Here is a 22,254-nt window from a genome sequence, read left to right on the forward strand (position 1 = left end):
CCTTTTTTTTTAACAATTATGTCATTTTTATTTTATATTGCGTACGCCATATGTTTCCTATTTTTAATTATCCTTTTATTATATATGTATATTTACATCTTAAGATAATTCTATTTTTGTTATTTTGTTGTGAAACAAAATAATTATATTTACCAAAAGTATAATAAGAGAAAATAAAAAATCCATTTTCAATGCTTGTTTGATTAAAAGTTTTATATTATTTAAGCTGGTTTAATTTGATCAGTCACTATTATACTTTTGTATATTGTATTCTTTCGTTATGTATATATATATATAAGTATTTGTTAAAAATTGTATAAAAATAGTTTCCTTTTAAATCGATAAAGAATTTTTAATAAAAATGGTTCACCCTTTTTTAGGTTACATCAACATTGTAGACATATATTATCAAAAATATATTAAATTGTTTGAGATTATACACATATTATCCTCTATATCTATATTAACAGAAAGTGGTCATATTACCACATTTACTACAATTTTTGTAACTTTTTCTTTAACATTTTTAAAAATCATCGTTTCCAAATTAAACATTTATTTTCAAATTTCATATGTCTTCAGGTAGGTTAGAAAAAAATAGTATAAAATATTTATTTTTTTCTTTTTAAAAATATTAGCTTTACTTGGTAGCGAAAATACAGTGAATGGAGTTCCAATTGCATATATACACAACTCATCAAAGTACAAAAATTATGTTTCACAAGTAGATAAAGCATTAAAAGCATTTGAATGTACTAATGAATGGCCAGATTTGATATCAGCATTATCAAAATTAGCCAAAGTATTTAGTTCAAATGCTAAATTTAATGATATACCTAAACCAGTGACTGTTGCTAAAAGATTATCACAATGTTTACATCCTGCTTTACCTTCGGGAGTCCATTTAAAAGCTCTTGAAACATATCGTATACTTTTTGAAATACTCGGTGAGAAATGTTTACCCAAACTTCTATACTTATTTACGGTTGGACTTTTTCCATTGATGGATCATTGTGGTATAAAAGTTAAATGTGAACTACTTAAGTTATTTGAAAATTATTTTTTACCTCTTGGTGAGGATCTTAGACCTGCATTACCCGGTTTCATAACAGCAGTATTATTGGGATTAGAGGAAGGAACTGAATTTTATGATAGATCTTTTAATCTCTTAGAACAAGTACTACGTTCTGTTGGTGGTGAAGCATTTTATGCATCTTTATGGCAAGCTGTACTTGGATCACCATTAGTAAGACTTCCAGCTTTAGTTTTTGTCAATGCAAAATATGATAAAATTCTTGGTATTGGTGAACAGCAAGAAATTATGGGTGGTGATCATGCTGATCATATGATAGCAGCATTATGTGCTGCTGCTGATGATGATGGTAGTACATTGGTTCAAAGAAATTTATTAGACTTTTTATGTTCTGCTTTTCCATTAAATTCACAACATTTATCAGAACCTGATTTAGTTCAATTGTTACGAAGATGTTTATTTGTTGTTTTACGAAGGGACATGTCTTTGAATAGAAGATTATTTCAATGGCTATTGAATCGTTCTGGAGATAGTGGTGGTACCTCAATTCCAGTAAATGGTAGTGAAAATGAAGTAGATTTACAATTTTTTAAAGAATATTCATTACCATTAATCAAACAAGCATTAATAGAATATCTTAAATTGGATACTGTAGAGGTTGTAACACATTCAAATATTTTTGGCGCTGTTGGAGGTTCTTGGGATAATACTAAGGAATTACAATTACAATATACTGAAGTTCGTGTTTGTAGATTATTATTATATTTCTTAGATAGGCCAGAACTTGGAAATTTAATATTAAAAGATGCTTTGGAATTATTTTTAAATTTTGTTTCTAAATTAGATTTATCTACTGTTAATGAATTTACTCAAAGATGTAGAAGTATTCATCCATTAAATTTTATCTCACCATGGAAAGAAGATATTGATGAGTTTGAAAGTAACAAGGAAATTAATGATGAAGAAGAAATTAATGATTCAACAAAACGCCTAAATAGAATAGAGTTAATTGGAAAGACAATGAATATGCTTCTTGATGCATTAGATGTAGGATATGTGTGGGAGTATTTACAGGGTATGTTTGAGAGAGTTGTAGAATTTGAATGTGGTTATAAATGTACAACTATAAATAGAGAAAGTTTAAGAATTGAACAAATTACTAAGAAAAGACAATATGCAAAAAGAATGAATGAAAATTTAAGATTATTTCCGTTAATAGTGAAATTTTCTATTAATCATGTACATTTAAATACAAATGTTGATGTTAGAGGGATACATCTTCCAAATTTATTAAAAAAAATTCTATTAGTATTAAATAGAAATAAGAACTTTGAAAATTTATCTAAAAATGTATTACTTTCAATTATTGTTTTGTGTCGTGACTTGTTAAAAGAAATTAATCAATGTCCTTCAGTTACAGAACCTAATGGTAAGTTTTTAAAAGAAAAAATTATTTTTATTTTATTCCCCCTTACTCATTATTTAAATTTTAATATTTAATAAAGCAAAATATTTAAAAAAAAATACTTTTTTAGAACAAGGACGTATTGAAGAATGTTTGATTGAGTATAAATCATTAATTTATAACATTTCAACTTGGTATGTTAATAATGGTAGAGGTCAAGACAAATATGGTGTTTTACTAGCAAGTGGATTGTTATTAAGAGATTTTTGTGATTTTCCTTTATACTCATTAGATAATAAATCAATTTGTGAAACTACAACTAGTAAACCATTCTCCGATTGGTTAAATGGTTTATTAAAAATTGTTGATATAAATTCATGGAATAATAATAATGATGTACTTGGAAAGAATAGTGATATTGATGTACGTTGTCAGATGATTGAATTAATTATATATATTTATGCAAAATCTGTTGCTGTTTTGGAGCAACATAAAGCTGTTAGAGGAAGAGAACGTTTAAATTGTTATCGTGAATATGTTGGTGGTTTATATGGACAGGGTGAGGAGAAAAGTAGTATTACTGTACTCTTGAAACCATTTTTGGATTGTGAAGAATTATTAAATTTTAGTGATACATTGTTCTTTCAACAGATGGCAGATACTGTATGGAATGAGATGGATGATGATGTGGGATTATCGAGATATCATCAATTTTGTTCTAAATTATTACTACTTCTTCATTCAGTTAAAGTTAATGAACCTAGTAGTGAAGCAGAAAATGCAATTGTTAATGATTTAACTAATAGAAATATTGCAAAATCAATAAAAGCTGCAAAGAAATTTCGTAATTTATGGACATTAAATAGGAGTATTGATACTGAAGAAATTGCTCCTGGTATTCCGGTGAAACAATTTAATCGTGTATATTTGGTATTGTTAGGTGTTTTAGCAGATGAATCATTAACAAATGGTGGTACACAATTAAAAAATATAGTTATATCATGGTTAATGGATTGTGCAAAAAAAAGAGATTTAACACGTGTTCTTCAAATGTTAATTAAAATGTTGCTTAATCCTGCTACAAGTAGAATATCAATACATTATGTACACATATCTTCTAGGATATCATCTGATCAAATACCTGGTATGCCTAGTGATGTGAATGTTGTCAATTTAAAAACAACCACAGCTGGTCAAGAGATTCACCATATTTGCAAAGTTCCATCACACAAACAACAAGAAAATGATAATAAAGAGGACAACTTTATTGATATTCATAGTAAAACAAATAGTAAGTGGGTAAATGAAGCAAAAAAAAGGTTAATAATGCCTTTTGAGAGTTCATATACAGTATCAAATTTTATAAAGTCAACGTCACCAAAGATAAATAATGAAAATGAAAAGTACAATGCTGAAAAAAGTTTACAACAACTTAAAGTACGCCATAATAGGGCATTGAGTGATATACCACATTTTGATGATGATGATGATATAGAATCATTAGATAATATATCAGTTGATTCTGTGGATCATGATGTTTATGATGCTATACAAGCTATTTTAGATAAAGTTTGTGATAGTCCATTAGTTAAAATTGGAATTCCAGAATGTGAGGAAAATGAAATACGAGATTTATTTAAAGAAGGTCTTAAGAAATCTGAAGAAAAAAAAGAAAATGAAATTCCACTTCAAATTCAAGGTAAAGGAAATAGTAGTACATTGGAAAATTCTAGTAAATTAATGATGTTTTCTTCAACACCTTTAAATTCAAATAATACTAGAAAAGAACATTCTATTTTAACTCATCAGAAGTCATTAAATAGTGGAAGTAAACATTCAAGTATTGGTAGGAAAGGTCATCGTCGGCAAGATTCATTACAACAAAAAATTTTTGATATGCATACACAAGAGATGAAAAATTTTAATCCAACAGAAATGCCGACATTAACAGCTGCTGGAGATGATAAACAACAGTTATTTGATGAACAACATTCACATATGCTTCTTTATTCACAGTCAGGAAAAAAAGTTGATCTTGGTAGAGTTGAACGAGTATTTACTATATTAACAGAATTATTAAAATCAGATAAAGGAAGTACAATGCTTGGTAGACATATAGTTATGTGTATGATTTCTGATGGTACAAATTCAATAAATCCTGAAAATGGTGGTACAATTTCACAAATGTTAGATTTATTTTTAAGACATAATAGAGTAGTACAGGGACATGAATTTTGGTCAAGTATACAAATGGAAGAAATACCTTTAGGTAAAGATAAAGATCATATTTCAGGAGGTTTTGATGCTACAAAGAAAAAAGAATATACATTTTTGGAATTATTTATAACAATAGCATTATACTATTTAAGAAGTTATTTTTTAAATTCTCCTGTTATGGAAGTTACACAGCAAGATCTTTTAGATTCATGGAGATGTAAAAAAGCAGCATTAGAATTTTTAACTGAATTATGTAAAGAATTAATATTATTAGTAAGAGATCATAAATTAAAGGCACTAGCAGAATATGTACAATCATCTTTTTTGAAATGTAAATTACCACGTTGTGTAATATTGTTCCTGTTATCATCAGTTCGATCTCCAGAAGTAACACTTCAAAATGATGATATTAAAGGTAAACCTACGGCTGTTTTTTCTGCTGATGTATTAGATTTTAATGATGGACCAATTAAATCAGATGAATTTCCATATGCTATTCAGGCATACAATGATGCTTTACTTGATTTTTCTGTTGTTTACATAAATTTGGAATATGATCTTAGAACTGGAATAAAAGAGTTTAATGATGATAATATTAATAATTTGCTACAAACAAATAATACTTTTTCATTATCAAATATTCAATGCAGTACACCTATAGGTAGATCTTATACACATAATGATCCATATAGCTGTGTAACATATTTGAAAGTTTTTTTGTGTATTTTATTAAAATCTCTTCAAAGAAATCCAGAAAGGCATGAACGTTGGTTACAATTTATTATGAATACACTACCATTTTTAGATGTTGTTCTTAAACCATATTCTGTTCATTTAGTTGATCAATTATGTTCAAATTTACGTATTGCAATTGGTAGAGCATATATTTTTCCATCAAACAATGATAATCAAGAATCATTAAGTCAAAATTTAAATGATTCTGTATTTAGTACTGATGATAATTGTTCTATTGATATAACTTCACCATCAACAACTTCATTTACATTAACAGATGAACGATTAAAATATATTAGTAACAATACTCAACATGAATATAATAAAAGTTATCCTCCTAGTTATTGTATAATGATACTAGAAGCACTAACCTCAATTATACATTATTGTGTAGTAGATAATTCACAAATTTCAGAAGGTCATCAATCAGCAAATGTTTCTACTAGTAGTACACATCAAAATACAGGTGGTGGTATTTATGGTATGGTTGGTTCTGCTATTTCAGCAGTTCCTGGAAGTAAAGTTGCAGCTGAATTTATTAAAAAAATTAATTTTTTAACTTTTGCTGATTCAGGTGCTTCAAATACTGTTGGTTTTACACAAATTGAAAATCGTGTTAATAATGATAATTGGCGTGATACAAGAGAAGAAATGTTAAAAATACTTCCTCATACATTGTCAACAATTATTGATGTTTGGAATTTTATAAGACAATCTATTGAAAAAGCAACTTTTGTTAAAGGTGAAGATAATAAAAAAATAAATTTTGAAATATTTTTAAAACCAACATCTGATTTAATGGAAGGTTATCCATTGGAACCAACACTTCCTCTTGGAACACCTCATGAAATAGCAAAATGTATTATTAAATTTTTAACACCAATAGCACAATCAAATCAAATAGCATTCTTAAATGCAATGGCATTTGTCTGGTCTCATAAATCAGAAACAACTTTAGAAGGAAGAATTATGTCAAGAAATGAAGGTGATCGTGTAAGTTTTAATTTTTATTTATTTTTTCTTTTTTTCATTGATAAATTTAATACTCCAAAATGTTAATACTTATTTTATGAACAAATATAAATAGGACTATTAAAGGTAAATTAAGTAGTGTCATTATATACCATACAAATCCTTGACACCAATCAACTGTAGATATATAAATATTTTGTAAAATTAATGATTGTAGTAAACCAGCTACTTTTGAAATAACTCCTGAAGTTGCATATGCTTTACCTATTTCGTGACTATCTACAATTTTAGCTATAAATGCATATGTTAATGGATTTAAAAATCCATGTAAACAACCAAAAGGTAATGATGCATATATTCCAATTGAGTTAGTTGAAAGACCAATGGCTAAAATACAAATTGTCATTGATATAATAGAAAGTATAATTATGATAGTATCTTTAAGATGTAAAAGTTTAAAAAATATTATAGAACCAATAATCATTCCTAAAATTTGTACAATAGGTCTTACTAATTTATATGTAGAATATTGTTCTGTTTTCCAATTAAATGGTGGTAATCTTGTATATATTCCAATTAAACTTTTTTCTTCACCAAAAACAAATTGTTCCATAAAAATTATTATTAATGAGGAAAAAAGTAGAAACATTAACTTTTTATTTCTTCTTTTTATCAGAAATTCATACAAATCTGAGATATAATTTTTAATTTTACTTAACATAGGCACTGTTTGATATAATAATTTTTCTTCTTCACTTGGATTACTGTAATCTTTAATCCATAATAAAATAAATCCTATCATTCCAACAACAATACATTCAATAATCCATAATAAAGTAATATGTGATGCATATTTTATTAGTATTTTAATTAACATAGATGCTACAAATGAACCAAGACTAAAAAATATAGAAACTGAAACCATTCGTATAGATAAATGAGAATTTTTAAATTTATCTGAGATAAAAGCATTAATTCCAGTCATTAAAATTGTTTGATCACCCATAACACCAGAAACGGTACCTGCTACATAAAATAAGTATAATGATGCGTCTGTTTTTTTCCAGAGAATAAAAATTTTAATAATTGTATCTAAAAAAAAAGACATACTTCCTAATAATAATAACCCTTTTCTTCCAAAACGATCACTTTGTGTTCCATATATAATTGAAAATATAATTACTAATGGTATATTTATATAATCATAATTTCTTTCCCAAATAGCCATTTTTTTATTATAAAATATTTTTAATTCATCTTTATCTAATCCTTCTGGTGGAATATATGCTCTTTGAATTTTTTCTGATAACAACTCAGGATATAATACACTTCTAGATGTTTGACAAAAAGCTATTAATCCCATTAAAAACTCAATAGAAAAATCAAAACAACATATTTTAGTAATAATGGTTTTGAAATATGCCTTCCATCCGACTTCAGACATTTTATAATATTAAAAATTGTATAATTATTTTTTCAATATAATAATTAAACTAAAAATGAAAAATTACTTTGCAATTTTTTTTTTATAAATTAAACAATTAATATAAAATCATATACTTTTTCAGACATCATTTATATATTCAAGCGACCAATTAGATTTAGTAAACTTACTTCTTAACATTAAAGCACTACCCTTAGATTATATTATCAATATTATAACGGACAATTTAAAAGATACTGGTGTAAGAAATTCTAAACAACTTCCCTCTACTTTACAAACAACTGATAAGACTTATTATGGTATATGTATTGAAGTCAATCTACTTGAATTATTACATGGTTGTATAAAACAATTATCAATTGAATCAAGAGAATATAAAAATTTATGGAATTCTTTATATCCATTATTTAATGAAGTTCCAATTAATAACTTACCACCTAGAGGAATATTTTTATTATTTATTATCTTCTCAGACTATGTACGTGGATATGGATCTGCTAATATAATTGAAGATAAATCAATATCTTCTTCAATGCAATCTTGTTGTCAAAGATTAACTGAAGGATTAAATAATATTGTTGGTTGGCAATTAGAATCAACAACATGGTTAAAAAGAACATTAGTAGTAAAACAAGAAACAGCTATCAGTGGGCAAGGAAAAGTTATTGATCATTCACCATCTATTGACTATAGAATGACAACTTCAACCATCTCTGATGCGGCTGTCTCAATAAGAGCATCAACAACATCTTTAACAACAGCTAAACTTTCTACCTTAGAGGGTCCATTTGATAGTAAAACAACACAACTTAATCAAGCAAATTCTACATCTTCATCACAATTATCCTTTAATCCAAGTTTAACTTCAACAGAAAAAACCAAAATATCATCTAATTTTAGATCATCCTTAAAAGATACGAGTATAAATAAAAGAGACCCTATCAATAGTACACAGGCATTATTTTTATTAGCAGAAAATTTAGCTGAATTAATAGATTCAATATGTAAAAGTGATGATAAAGAAAAATTACTTCAAACATTACAAACAGTTTGGAGTAATACATTACCTTTTTTAAGAGCTAAAAGTGCTAGAAATTCTAACTTTTTCCTTGCATCATCACAATTTTTGGCATCTATAAGTTCTTTTAATTATATGAGAAGTGTATGGAAAAAAACTACTCTTGATTTATTGATGGATCCAAATTTTTTTAAAATGGATGTTAGAGCATTAAAACAATGGTTAATTATTATTGATAATTTAATGACACATGATAAAACATCTTTTAATAATTTGTTATCACGTATATCAACATCTCAAAATAGTGCTTTATCTTCATTTATAAGTAGTAAAGAACAAGAATATGAATTAAGAGCACAGGCATTAAAAAGACTTGCTTTTGTTGTTTTGTCATCTGGAATGGATCAATATGCAGTTAATCTACCAGATATTCAAGAAAGATTATCAGATAATTTAAAAATTAGTCAAGTTCCTACTATACATGCACAAGTTTTTACATGTTATCGTGTACTTTTGATAAGATTAAAACCAACAAATTTTGCATCTATGTGGCCTTCTATGATAACAGAATTAGTTCAAGTTTTATTACAGATAGAAAATCAATTAAGTGATTTAAATAGTTCAATGTCTGATGATTTAAAATGTTCTAAAGATGAACAATGGATGCAATTATATTTATCAGCATGTAAACTTTTAGAAACATTATGTACTTTACCATCAGGATATATATCCCAATTTCAAATGTGTCATTGGGCTTTTGTTTCATCAGTTGGAAGAAGTGCAAATGATTTATTTATACCATTTGCTACAAGAATAAATAATTTGTTGTCAGAAAAATATGGAAAATTATCTGAAAAAGATAGAAAAGAATTATCAGCTTCATTAAGAGAAGTTAAAACTTTATTTAACTTTGGAGATCTTAGACCATTTTTTTCTGCATTAGTTGATCAACATAAAACTGTTGCAGCAGGTATTACGGGAAATCAACATGTAAGTTATTAAATTTTTATAAAAAATTTTATATTTTTTTTTATTTTAGGAGGGACAATTACGTGAAGCTTCATGTATGAATGGGACATATTCTTGTAAAAATAGTATTTCACGTCTTGAATCAGCATTGTATGTGGATTTTGCAGAAACCTGGCAATTGTAGTAATAAAAAAAATTTTTATTGAAATAAAGTATACAAGTATGACAATCTGTGTTTTTGCATATTTATTTTTTTTAAAGTATAATTTCACTAAGATATACATCAAATGAACATATTGTTTAGATTTTTATTTAATTTTCTATCTAATTTTTTTTTACCACTTATAAAATGATGGTACAGGTATACTGTACAAAAAATAAAATATTAAATGTAAAAAAGACATTGTTTTTTGTTTATAAATAACAATTTATTGGATTTTAAACCATTATTAATATTTTAGTAAATATTTTAAAAATTACATTTTTATTTATTTAGTGTCATGTTAAATAAATCTGATTGGGTATCTTTTTTTCCTAAACCTACAGGTGGTTTATCAAGGTAAGAATATTATTTTTTTTTATCAAAATTATTAAATAATATTTTTTTTTAAGAAATTATTCATTATGGGATATAATGACATTAGATCAAAATGACATGACACAATTTCATCATATGTGGTTAGGAATCTTTATTTGGACAACAATAATTCTCACGATTGTATATGCTTTAGCATTCTTTATTTCATTTATCAATTTACGTCATCATTCCTGGGTTGTATTTAGTTTTTTACCTTTTCTTCTTCTTCTAATAATACCACAATTTCTTTTAAATCTCATGACCTGTGCTATAATTGCTTTTACATTTTCTGCTGGAGGAAAAGCTATTACAGCTTGGCATTGCCTGGGTATTGGTTGTGTTCAAAGTTTATTTTCAATTATTTTTTCATACACAAGAATCTTACAGACATTATAATTTATTAATAAAATGTTTGTAGTATCTAATTTGTATTTTGATTATTTTTTGTATATTTATTTAATAAATAACTAGTATTTTAATATTAACTCTGTTAGTGTCTTTCTAATTTATATATATATTTTTTTTATCATCTTAATATCTTTTTAAAATTAATTTATTTGAAAGAACAATAATGAAGTTTAATTATTTTATTTTAAATTTTTCCTACAATTATTTTTATATTATTCTTTATGTTATGTTTTTATGTTTAATTTTTCATGATATTTAAAAATATGTTTTGATAAAAAAAAATAAATAAGTTTTTTAAAATAACTAAATTAATATGGAATCTTATTTAAAAGAAATAGCTTCATAAACAGTATCATCCTACTAACAATACAAAATGTTTATTAACTTTTTTAATAGACAATTTTTATAAATATTATGAATAATATTATTAAAAATTATATTGGATAAAAGTTTTAAAAATAAAAATATTCAAAATATTATATTTATATAATCAATAGAAGTATTTTAAATTTATCATATTATGAATAAAAATAATTTGATTTACAAATTTTTTAATAAACATTTTATGCCTTAAATATAAAATTAATTAATTAAAGTAGTTATGACATGAAAAAAAAAATATCTTATATAATTTAATACAATTTGTTTATAATTAAAATTAGATATTTTAAAATTTTGTACATTTTCTTTAGTACAAAACTTTATATTACTTTTTGCTTTTTTTTATTAAATTTTAAAACTAGAAATTTTTTTTTAACCAAACAACTATCTTTATCAATATTTTGATAAGTTATTTTTAAGAAACTTTTTGAAAAAAAAAGTGTTACAGAAATATTTGTTTTTAATTTGTTTAAATTCTGTTTTAGTGGATTTATATTTATATTATAAGTTAATTTAAGATTCATTGAAGCATTGTAAAAAGATTACAGTACATATATTAAATAGTAAAAAAAATTATGTTTTGAAATAAAATTATTTGCTATAGTAATAATGATATCTATTAAAATAAATATAAAAAAATTGTTTTGTTTATAAGAGATAAAATTATAAAAAAGAATATAAATAATTATTTCAATTTAAGAATATCTTTTTATTTTGAAATAAATAAAAATTAAAAAGATTTTAAATTAAAAAAAAATTATAATAGATAAATGTAATGGTAACAAATTTTATTATTTAAAATATATATATTTTGTCATTATTTAATGTACAATTTGATATTCAATTATATATTTACAAGATGTTATTTGGAAAAGATTAATTATTATTTTAAAGTTAAAATTTATTTTATTTTGATATTTTTATTTATATTCTATAAAAAAGAAAATTGAAAATTAATTTTTTTTTTTTTGGTATCTACTAATCAAGAATATAAATCATTTAAAAATTTAAAAGCATTAAAATTTAAACATTTTTTTTAAAATAAAAATGAAGTATAAATAACTTGATAGAAAATTCATCTTTTAAAACAAAATGATTTTAAATTTATATATGATTTAAATAATAATATTTAAATATTTTTGTTTATTAAATATTGAGATATATATTTTTTTTTATTTAAAAATCTTTAAAGTGTTATTACTAAAAAAAATAATAAATTTTTAAGATAAAAATTTATGTAATTTTGTTTATTACTCAATTGAATTATTTTTAATATTGTTAAAATTATATTACATAATGTTTTATAAAGATTTCTTTTATATTTTTCTCCTGTTAATGTATATTAATGTTTGGATGGTAGATAAAATTACAAATGAAAAGATAAAAAAAAAAGCATTGATTTAAGAGTTAAAAAAAAGTATAATAAATGGAAAAAAAGATGTGATTTTTTTATAAAACAAAAGAAACAATTAAAAGTGTTGTATGGTTTTCCACTTTTCAAATACAACATATAAAATTAAAAAATATAAGATGACGAAATATAAAAATACCATGGATAAAGAGAATGAATCTATGAGAATTGTGTTAAGTATAAAACTACTAATTTTTTTTTAGTAGAAGTGTAAGTATAGCCATAATCCTTACTTTTTTTTATAAATTTTTTAGCTTATTTTTGATGTATTCATTTATCATTTTTTGATATTTTAAAAATGACAAAATTTATTGTATTCCTTCTAATATTTTAATAGTGTTAATTTATAATGTATAAAACTTTTTTTTTTAATTTTATTTCTTCATTTTTTTTTTTATATTTATTTTTATAAAATATTTTTAAAAAAAATACATTTTATTATTAATAAAAAAAAAGTTTTATTTTAAAAATATTCATTTAAAAGGTTTTATTATACATGATGTGAAATAAAACGGTAAAATTTTATAGATATAATAATAAACAATTTTAATAAAGGGGATTTAAATGATTGTAGAAGTTATAACAAATAATTATATATAGTTTGAGACAAAACTTAGAAAAAAAAACATGATTGTAATTATGTTTATACAGAACAAATAAATATATTATTAACTTTTTAACTATTTTATTGTATAATAATTTATTTTTCAAGCTTATAACAGTTTCTTTAATAGTTCCTCCTTTTCTCTACTTTTATTCATTTTTCTTTTTAGGGTATTTTTAACAATTTCTTAGAAAAATAAAAGAATATAATTTTTATATTTAAACCACTATATTTGTATATTTATTCTCCTCATCATCTAGTCAAACCTACAGATATTGGAATATTACAAATCTAGTAGGAAATCTTCAAAAAAAAAAAAAAGAAGTTGTTTCCATGCCAACAACATTTTTAGATTTGAAGGGCCGTATTTACCTAGAAAAAGAGAAATATTTATAATTTTCACTTATCTATTCAACACTTAAAAGCAACAATATTATAAAAACTATTAAATTTTATTATTGTTAATAATATCACAATACTTCTAATATCATTTTCTTTCTTTAATTAGACATACATTATTATATTATTTATTTTTTTTAATTAAATATCTAGTATTTTCTATATATATATATATAAATGTTTATAAGTTATTTATATTATTCGAAATATTTTTTTATATATTAAGATTAAAGTTGTTTGGCAATTGAAAGATAACATCTATATTTTATGGTAATATGATTTGTCAAAAGAAAGAAAATAAAAAATAATAATAAAAAAAAAAAAACTTTATTTATTTTATTATAGGTATTTTATAAAATATTATCTGTCTACTATAACTAAAATAATTGAAAAAAAAACTATTATTATATAAACTATAAATATATACTATTTAAAAGTAGAATGAGTTCTATTGAGAATTCTCCTAATCCTTCTTCATCAACAACAACAAAAAGTGGAGGTCAGACACTTGCTGATAGGTATAAAGTTACAAAAAAAGTTGGTGATGGAACTTTTGGTGAAGTTAGTTTGGCAAAAAAATTAGATACCGGTGATATTGTTGCTATTAAAAGAATGAAAAAAAAATTTTATTCATGGGATGAGGCAATGGCATTGAGGGAGGTTAAAAGTTTAAAAAAATTAAGTCATCCAAATATAATAAAATTAAAAGAAGTTTTAAGAGAAAATGATACTTTATATTTTGTATTTGAATTTATGCAAGAAAATTTATATGAACTTATGAAAGATAGGTAAGTATTTTTTCTTTTCTTTTTTTTATTGTTTTTTTTATAAAATAACAATAATACTAATATATAACATATATATATTTTTTTTTTCTATTATAATGTTAACATTTTATATAAAATTATCTTTATAAATTTTAGAGATAGATTTTTCCCAGAAAATGTTATTAGAAATATTATTTATCAAGTTCTACAGGGATTATCATATATGCATAAAAATGGTAACTTTTTTTTTTTTAAAAAATTTGAAATAAAAACAACTTAATTTATTATTATTTTAAAGGATTTTTTCATAGAGATATGAAACCAGAAAATATTATGTGTAATGGAACAGAATTGGTAAAAATTGCAGATTTTGGTTTAGCAAGAGAAATAAGATCTCGACCTCCTTTTACAGATTATGTCTCTACCAGATGGTATAGAGCTCCAGAAATTTTATTACGATCCACAAATTATAATTCTCCTATTGATATTTGGGCTGTTGGTTGTATTATGTGTGAATTATATATGTTAAGACCACTTTTTCCGGGTACCTCTGAATTGGACCAATTATTTAAAATTATTAGTATTATGGGAACTCCAACAAAAGTAAGTTATTGTAGATTAAAATATATATATATATATTTATAACATTATTTTTTTTTTCTTACTACTAAAAAATATAAATATTTTATAATTGTAAAAATAAATATATATATATTTTTTTCTATTAAAGGATGATTGGGTGGAGGGATACCAATTGGCTGCTAATATGAATTTTAAATTTCAACAATGTAATCCAACACCATTAGATTCTATAGTAACAAATATTAGTCAAGATGGTTTAAAATTAATGTCTGCCTCATTATTGTGGAATCCTGAAAAACGTCCCAGTGCAGCAGCTGTAAGTAGTGTTAAAAAAAAATTTATATATAGTAATTTAAATTTAAAATTATTTTTTTTTATTATTATTTTTAGTCATTAAAATATAAATATTTTCAAGTTGCACAAAAGCTTGGAGCACCAGTCTTTAGTCAACCAAATACGGGTAATAGGAAAGCTTCATCATTTTCATCACAATCAGATTCAAAATTAATTACATCAATTAATAAAAAAAGTAGTGCTTTAGATAAAATATTAGATGAAGATAGTGATCAAAAATTAAAGTATAAAGAAGGAACAGAAAGAGAATTTAATCGAAATTTACCATTAAATAAAACATCATTATTTGAAGAAGAAACAGAAAAAGAAGATAAAGAGGGAAAAAAAGTTAAAAAAAATTCAGCAATAAATAAAAAAATTCCAGCAAAAGAATTATATATGGCAAAAAGTCGTTATGCTCCAGGGATTAATAAAAATGAAAATACATTATCATTTAATTCAACATTAAGAAATAAATCATTATTAAATGGAAATTTAAATAATTCATTAGGACAAAAATCTTCTGTTCAGGCACGTTTTGAATATGCTTATGGATATGTACCAATGTTTGCATGTAAAAATAAAAATGTTAATAATAAAAGTAATACTGAAGTTAGTGGAACAGAAAGTAGTGAATTTAATGGTAGAGTTGATTGGGCTGCTAAGTACGGAAGAAATATATAAAATACTTTTTGTTTGTTTTTTTTTTACTAATAAACTTTTATTTATTATTAAAATAATATTTTAAAATGTTATTTTTATTTTTTATAATTATAAAATCGATCATTTTCTATCTGTTCTTCATATGGTTTTTGTTGATCACACCAATAGTCAAATATTTTTGATGTTGTATATATATTAAGATTTGCCTTAATTAATCTAAATCCTACATAAAGATCCCAATTATTATATGTTGTAGTTATAACTCTTTCAGCTTCACTATGTAAAAATTCATCACTTCCATTTAATAAAATATCACTTTTATTAAGTTGTGAAAAATATATTTGATATTTTCTTTTATTATCACTAAAATTTTGTAATGTTCTATAAAATTTATCTCTATTTGAAAGACCCCAAATCCAATTAATAATATTAATAAAGTTTGCTACTAATAATATTAACATCCAATACCATAATAAAACAAATATTTTTTCATTTAACATATTTAATGGTAATACACATTCTACTGTATAATTAGTTTCTTGTCCAATTCTATTAATTGTAAAATCACATACAGTAACACGAGGAAATAATCCTGAATTTCTCCATTCACCAGAATGTTTAATAACACTAAGACCAAATAAATGTTCACCAATAAATTGTCCATAAATAAACATATTTATAAGAACAATAATCATATTAAATATTTTCATAGTAAAATATAAAATAGTTATATATCTATTAACATCAATAATACCAAAATATTTATGTCTAATATCTGTTACACCATCAATTGCTTTAGCTACTTTTTTTGCATTTTCATCGATTCTCTCTCCAAATCTATCTTTTAAAAATGTTTGAACAAAATTTCCTATATGAAGACCAGTAAACCAATTTGATGATCTCCATATTAATTGAGGAAGATAAAAAATTAATGCTTGAAGTATTAAAATATATGGTACCCATTGATAATATGCTATCTGTCTTTCTCTTCTAGTTTCATGTTCTAATGGAATAGATTCATTTGTACGAAGAAAATATGTATTTTCAACTTAATAATTTAAAATATATAATAAAATAATAATAAAAAAAGAAAACTTACTTAAACAATAAGAATATGAATATTGTACCCAACTTGGTCTAAATTCAGCTTTTTGAAAACAATTAATAGCTTCTCCAAGGTAAACTTTAGCTATATTTACAGAACCCAATAAGAGAATAATTAAAGGAGTATATTTATAATGCATTCGATCCACAAAATCATCCTCATATTTTTCTTCCATAAGCTTATAAACAATACTCACAAATACATCCATTTTGAAAACTTAAAAAATAAAAATTTATAATAAATAAAGTTTTAAAATTTAAATTATACGGTAAAAGTATAAGTAATCAAAGTTTACATGCAAAATAAAATTTAAAATAAAAGCAATAATGTTAGTGGTCGGTATTTGCTATTATTATCAAGAAATTTATATATTATATTCTCAATGATTTATAATTGATAAAGAAGGCATTTGATTTTAATATTAATGTTCTACAAAATATTTTAACAACATTTTTAAATGTATCAATTAAGTGATAAGACATACTAAAGTAATAAATATGAATAAAAATTTGTAATTAAACTACAACTATTAACAAAAATATAGTGTATATTATTTAAAAATATAAATAAATGGATCAAAGAAAATATCTAAGAATCATAATATTTATAATAAAAGGTGTATATATATATTGATAAAAGATTTTATTAAATAATATTAATTTTTTAATGCTTTTATTTTAAATAGTCAATTTAAACTAGTTTCCTACTAAAAATATTAAAACAGAAATATATTAATGGTTAGGAAATAGTTTTGAAAAATTTTGTTTCATAATATTAATGTTTTAAATTTATTTTAATATTTTTTTTTGTCATTCCACTGACTAATGCCCTTTTATCTTTTTTATTTATAAGTATAGATATCTACATTATTATTATTTTTATATAAAATAATCAAGTTTTAAAAGATGATTTTGATGAGTTTTCATATACTATTGATAAAATAAAACTTTTTGAAATTAAATTATCATATTTAATTTCATATTATATTTGCCGTATTATTTATTATTCGTATAATTATGATAAAAATATATTATTAATTATAAGTATACAATCTTGTTTCTTTCAAAGAACTTTCTTATCAGATAATATATTTTTATCAAATGTAAATGTGTAATGTAATTCTACCATAATTATTATTCACTTTTCATGTTGTAAAATTTTTAAATATAAATATATTTTAAAATATAAACTTTTCCCATTACACTTTACTTTTTTTTTTTAGATTCAAATAATGAATCATCAATTAGGTAGCCAATTAGGTTTGTTAATCAACAAAACTAAAAATAGTGGTCATGATGATGATGCTGTAGATAGAATAAATTATGCTAAAACAGCTTTTATATTAGCTGGATTTGCATTATTTGTTATGGCTATACAAAATATTGGTGATCCTATTACTTGTTGGGTACCAGCAGAATATCCAGTAAGTTTTTAATTCCTAATCTTATAATTTTTTTTAAAATTTAAATAGGAAACATGGAATAGATATATACGTCAATATTGCTTTGTTGAAAATACTTATTATGCCAATATTTCAAGTTTACCAAATGATGTTGAAGAAAGAGAAAATAATGAAATAATTTATTATCAATGGATTCCATATATATTAGCAGGTCAAGCATTTTTAGCATACTTACCAAAATTAATCTTTATGATGGCATATTCATTTTCAGAAACAAATATTTCTGATCTAATTCAAATATGTTTTAAAGAAAGTAAAGCAGGAAAAAAAACTGAAATAGAAAAGACAAATAATTTGATAGTTCGTAAACTTTATCAGTTACCAGAACAAAAAAGTCAATCTATGATTAAAAGTACTATGTATTTAACAACAACATATCTTGGTCAAAAAGTAATAGCAATAATATTTTTATTTTGTCAATTGTTAATTTTAAATTTCTTTATTCAATCAAGTGATATTTTTTGGGGATTTAAAATTACTTATACACTTTTATCTGGTTATGATTGGAGAGTTACAAAATTTTTTCCTCGTGTAACTTTTTGTGATTTAGAGACAAGAGATTTAGGACAAAGTAGAAAACATACACTTCAATGTATTTTACCTTATAATATGTTTATAGAAAAAATTTATATATTTTTATGGATATTTTTCTTTTTCATGATTATTATATCAATTTTAAATTTATTCTACTGGTTATATAGAATTTTTAATAGAGAAAGTAAATATGTAATGGTTAAAAGTGCATTAAAAGTTAGTTAATTTTTTTTATTTTTTATTTTAAAAACTTTTTTTTTTAGATTCAAGATGATCCGAAATTAAGATCAGCAACTAAAGAAGACATTAATTGTTTTATAAACAAAACATTGTTATATGATGGTGCTACAGTACTACGTTTAGTTGAATCAAATTCAGGATATGTAAATATGGTAGATTTATGTTCCAAGTTATATGAATCGAGAGATTACTGTAGTAAAAGTGAATAAATTTTTATATATCATTTAAATAAATTAATAATTTATATACATTTTTTTTTTAATCAAATGGATTAGTACTTGTTGTTTTAGAAGGTGTTAACATAAGTCTTGATATAACAGCAGATAAAATTTCATCAAAATAAGAATCTAAAGTAGTTGGATTGTTGACAAATTTAATAAAAAAACTTTTTAAATTTTGACAATCTACTTGCATTTGTGAATAACCATTTTTAGAAAATGTTTCTAATCTAACAGCTTCCATTGTAGATTTTAAAAATATATTAACAACTCCAGTCATAATTGAAGATTTTTTAAATTCTAAAGGTACTAAAAAATCAATTTTTTCAGCAAAAAGTTTGTCAACTACACTATTAGTATATGAAGAAGTAGTATCATACTTTCCATCTAAATGTTTTTTACTTATTGATATATTCTTTAAATTATCACTAATTACTTTATCATCATTATCCTCTACAAAATATTTTACTTGATTATTTAAATCCAAAAATTGTTCCATTACTCTTTTGACAACACTTCTTGATTCTCCTCTTGATTCAGGACAACTAGTCCAATCTTTAGATTCAATACTTTTAACAAATAATAATGATAAATTAAAACCATGATATGAAACAAATTTATGAAGAATACTTTCTGCCTTTAATGCAATCATATTTTCAATATTACTAACTTCTACCAAAGAACATTTTTGACATTCTTCAAATCTAAATGTATCATAAGATAAATTTAATAGATAATTTAAATGTTTTTCTCTAAAATTTTGAAGAAATTTGGCTAATAATATATAAAATATTGGAGAAACATTTGATGTTTTTGGATCTTTTCCACTTATATAATTGTCTACAATTGAACATAATTCACTAATAAATGGAAGAAGTATTCCATCCCGAATTTGTATTGGAAATGTTTGAATAAATTTAAAAGAACTTCCATGATCTTTGATGTTAGAAAATGTTACATCAGATGAAGTAAAAAGTGACAAGTTTGCAAGAGTATTCTTTATAATCATTAAAAAGTTTTCTTCCCAATGTGTTAAAATATTAGAAAAATCAGAAAAATTATTTAGATATGATAAATCATTTCTCATTTCAAGTAATGATTTAGACATTGAATCAACAAGATTTTGATAATTTAATACTATTTGATATTTTAAAACTTCTTCTATAACACCATTAATTAATGGAACATAATTAAAATTTGTTGGTTCATTAGTTAAGTGACAAACTTTTCTATAAACTCTATCCATAGCTCTTACAAGAATAACAGAATCACTAGTTTCTTTTTCAGATAAAAATTTCTTTAAAATTATTTCAGAAATTTTTGTCATTGCTTCATCTGCAAATTCTAAAACATTACCTTCATTAATTTTAAAATGTTTTGAAAATAATATTTTTATTGTTGATAAATTATTTAGAAAAGAACATACACCATTGTCAACAAATTCAAGAACATCAAAATAAACGGAATTTGAATTAACTTGTGTTTCGAGGTTATTTAATTCATTATTCAAACCTTCTTTATAAACTTTTAATACATCATTACTAAGTAACTCTGTATTAACACCTAATCGTTCCAGTAACTGAACAATTTCTGTAAACTCTTCTTCACTTGTAATTCTTTTTAATAATTTTAATTGGAGTAATTCTATTAATTCATTAATTCTCTCCATACTTTCATCATATATTTTTTTTATACTTTGATGATCTTTAAAATTATCCAATTTTTCTTTTACAGTTAAATATTTTAAAACAGCATTTTTATAATCTTTATTATCAATTAATTTTCTTAAAACATCTGGTAATGTAAAGATACATTGTAAAGATTTTATCGTCTTATTTTGATCAGTCAATTTTTTTACAATTTCTCTATGCCTACCAAAAACATTACACAAATGTTTTGTTGAAGTTGAAATATTTTTTATTGAATTAGATAAACTACACATTTGATCATCTATCGTTGAAAATTCTTTTTTCATTTCTTTAACTGTTCCAACAGCTGTTAAAAATTTATTATAATTTTCATAAACAAGTTGTTGCATTTCACCATCAAGTTTACGAACCTAAAATAAATATTTAATTAATTTTAAATTACCAAAATAATTAAAAAATTACAGAAAATATCATTTGTTCATCAAGTGAAATTAATTCATCCAATGTTTTTCTTTTGCTTAATTCAGACATATAAGCATCAACATCAAAATTAGGTGAACTTATATTTAAAGGATTATTGTCTGCCATTTTTTTTTAATAAAAATTACAATTATTTATACTTATTTTAATGGTAAATAATCTATAGAGCAGACAACTGGCAGTTAGAAAAATTGAATGTTTAGTAAACGATTCACCAAAAAAGGTTTTTAAAACGAACATGTGATTCAAATAAATAAAAGCTTTAATTTTTGTTCATTTTATTTTATTCAATATTTATTATGAAACCAGAAGGTGTTGTTAAAGGTGGTCTTAAACTAAAAGGTGGAATTTCATTAAAAAAAGGAAAACCTTCTAAAGAAGAAGTGAGTAAAGTTATTAAGAAAGAAGAAAAAGTAATTAAAAAAACTCCTGCTCAAATTGCATTTGAAAAAAAACAAGAACAAATAAAAGTAAGTAATTTAATAGTAATTAATTAAAATTAATAAATTTTTAGGAAAAAAGATTACGTGAGAAAGCTGCACTTTCATATAAGGATAAAGTGAACAAGTTAAATGAAAAATTAGAAAATCTCAGTGAATTCAATGATATACCAAAAGTTTCATGGACAAAATAAAAAAAAAAGAATAA

At 23.0% G+C, this 22,254-nt stretch overlaps 6 protein-coding genes across 6 annotated transcripts; 4 read left to right on the forward strand and 2 right to left on the reverse strand.

Moving 5' to 3' along the window:
* Positions 1-572: 572 nt before the first annotated feature.
* SRAE_2000094700 (Protein dopey-1) lies at positions 573-10,766 on the forward strand (the record flags this gene model as incomplete). The annotated part of the gene is made up of 8 exons (XM_024651840.1): positions 573-582; positions 639-2,462; positions 2,569-5,907; positions 5,965-6,383; positions 7,931-9,814; positions 9,864-9,943; positions 10,290-10,352; positions 10,406-10,766. 8 exons carry the CDS (start codon positions 573-575, stop codon positions 10,764-10,766), a joined length of 7,980 nt encoding a protein of 2,659 aa, XP_024505477.1.
* Positions 10,767-14,014: 3,248 nt separating this feature from the next.
* On the forward strand, positions 14,015-15,939 carry SRAE_2000094800 (Protein kinase domain and Serine/threonine-/dual specificity protein kinase, catalytic domain and Protein kinase-like domain-containing protein; the record flags this gene model as incomplete). The annotated part of the gene is made up of 5 exons (XM_024651842.1): positions 14,015-14,361; positions 14,497-14,576; positions 14,639-14,943; positions 15,071-15,238; positions 15,313-15,939. 5 exons carry the CDS (start codon positions 14,015-14,017, stop codon positions 15,937-15,939), a joined length of 1,527 nt encoding a protein of 508 aa, XP_024505478.1.
* Positions 15,940-16,013: 74 nt separating this feature from the next.
* On the reverse strand, positions 16,014-17,231 carry SRAE_2000094900 (Innexin family-containing protein; the record flags this gene model as incomplete). Its single annotated transcript, XM_024651843.1, has 2 exons — positions 16,014-16,966; positions 17,018-17,231. 2 exons carry the CDS (start codon positions 17,229-17,231, stop codon positions 16,014-16,016), a joined length of 1,167 nt encoding a protein of 388 aa, XP_024505479.1.
* A 1,023-nt stretch (positions 17,232-18,254) lies between these two features.
* Positions 18,255-19,468, forward strand: SRAE_2000095000 (Innexin family-containing protein; the record flags this gene model as incomplete). The annotated part of the gene is made up of 3 exons (XM_024651844.1): positions 18,255-18,446; positions 18,495-19,235; positions 19,283-19,468. The coding sequence occupies 3 exons, from the start codon at positions 18,255-18,257 to the stop codon at positions 19,466-19,468; spliced, it is 1,119 nt and encodes a 372-aa protein (XP_024505480.1).
* Positions 19,469-19,517: 49 nt separating this feature from the next.
* SRAE_2000095100 (Vacuolar protein sorting-associated protein 51 homolog) lies at positions 19,518-21,714 on the reverse strand (the record flags this gene model as incomplete). Its single annotated transcript, XM_024651845.1, has 2 exons — positions 19,518-21,536; positions 21,589-21,714. The coding sequence occupies 2 exons, from the start codon at positions 21,712-21,714 to the stop codon at positions 19,518-19,520; spliced, it is 2,145 nt and encodes a 714-aa protein (XP_024505481.1).
* Positions 21,715-21,905: 191 nt separating this feature from the next.
* On the forward strand, positions 21,906-22,240 carry SRAE_2000095200 (Hypothetical protein; the record flags this gene model as incomplete). Its single annotated transcript, XM_024651846.1, has 2 exons — positions 21,906-22,076; positions 22,121-22,240. 2 exons carry the CDS (start codon positions 21,906-21,908, stop codon positions 22,238-22,240), a joined length of 291 nt encoding a protein of 96 aa, XP_024505482.1.
* Between the last annotated feature and the right edge of the window lie 14 nt (positions 22,241-22,254).

Source organism: Strongyloides ratti (genome assembly GCF_001040885.1).
Source record: "Strongyloides ratti genome assembly S_ratti_ED321, chromosome : 2".
Lineage (NCBI taxonomy): Eukaryota > Metazoa > Nematoda > Chromadorea > Rhabditida > Strongyloididae > Strongyloides > Strongyloides ratti.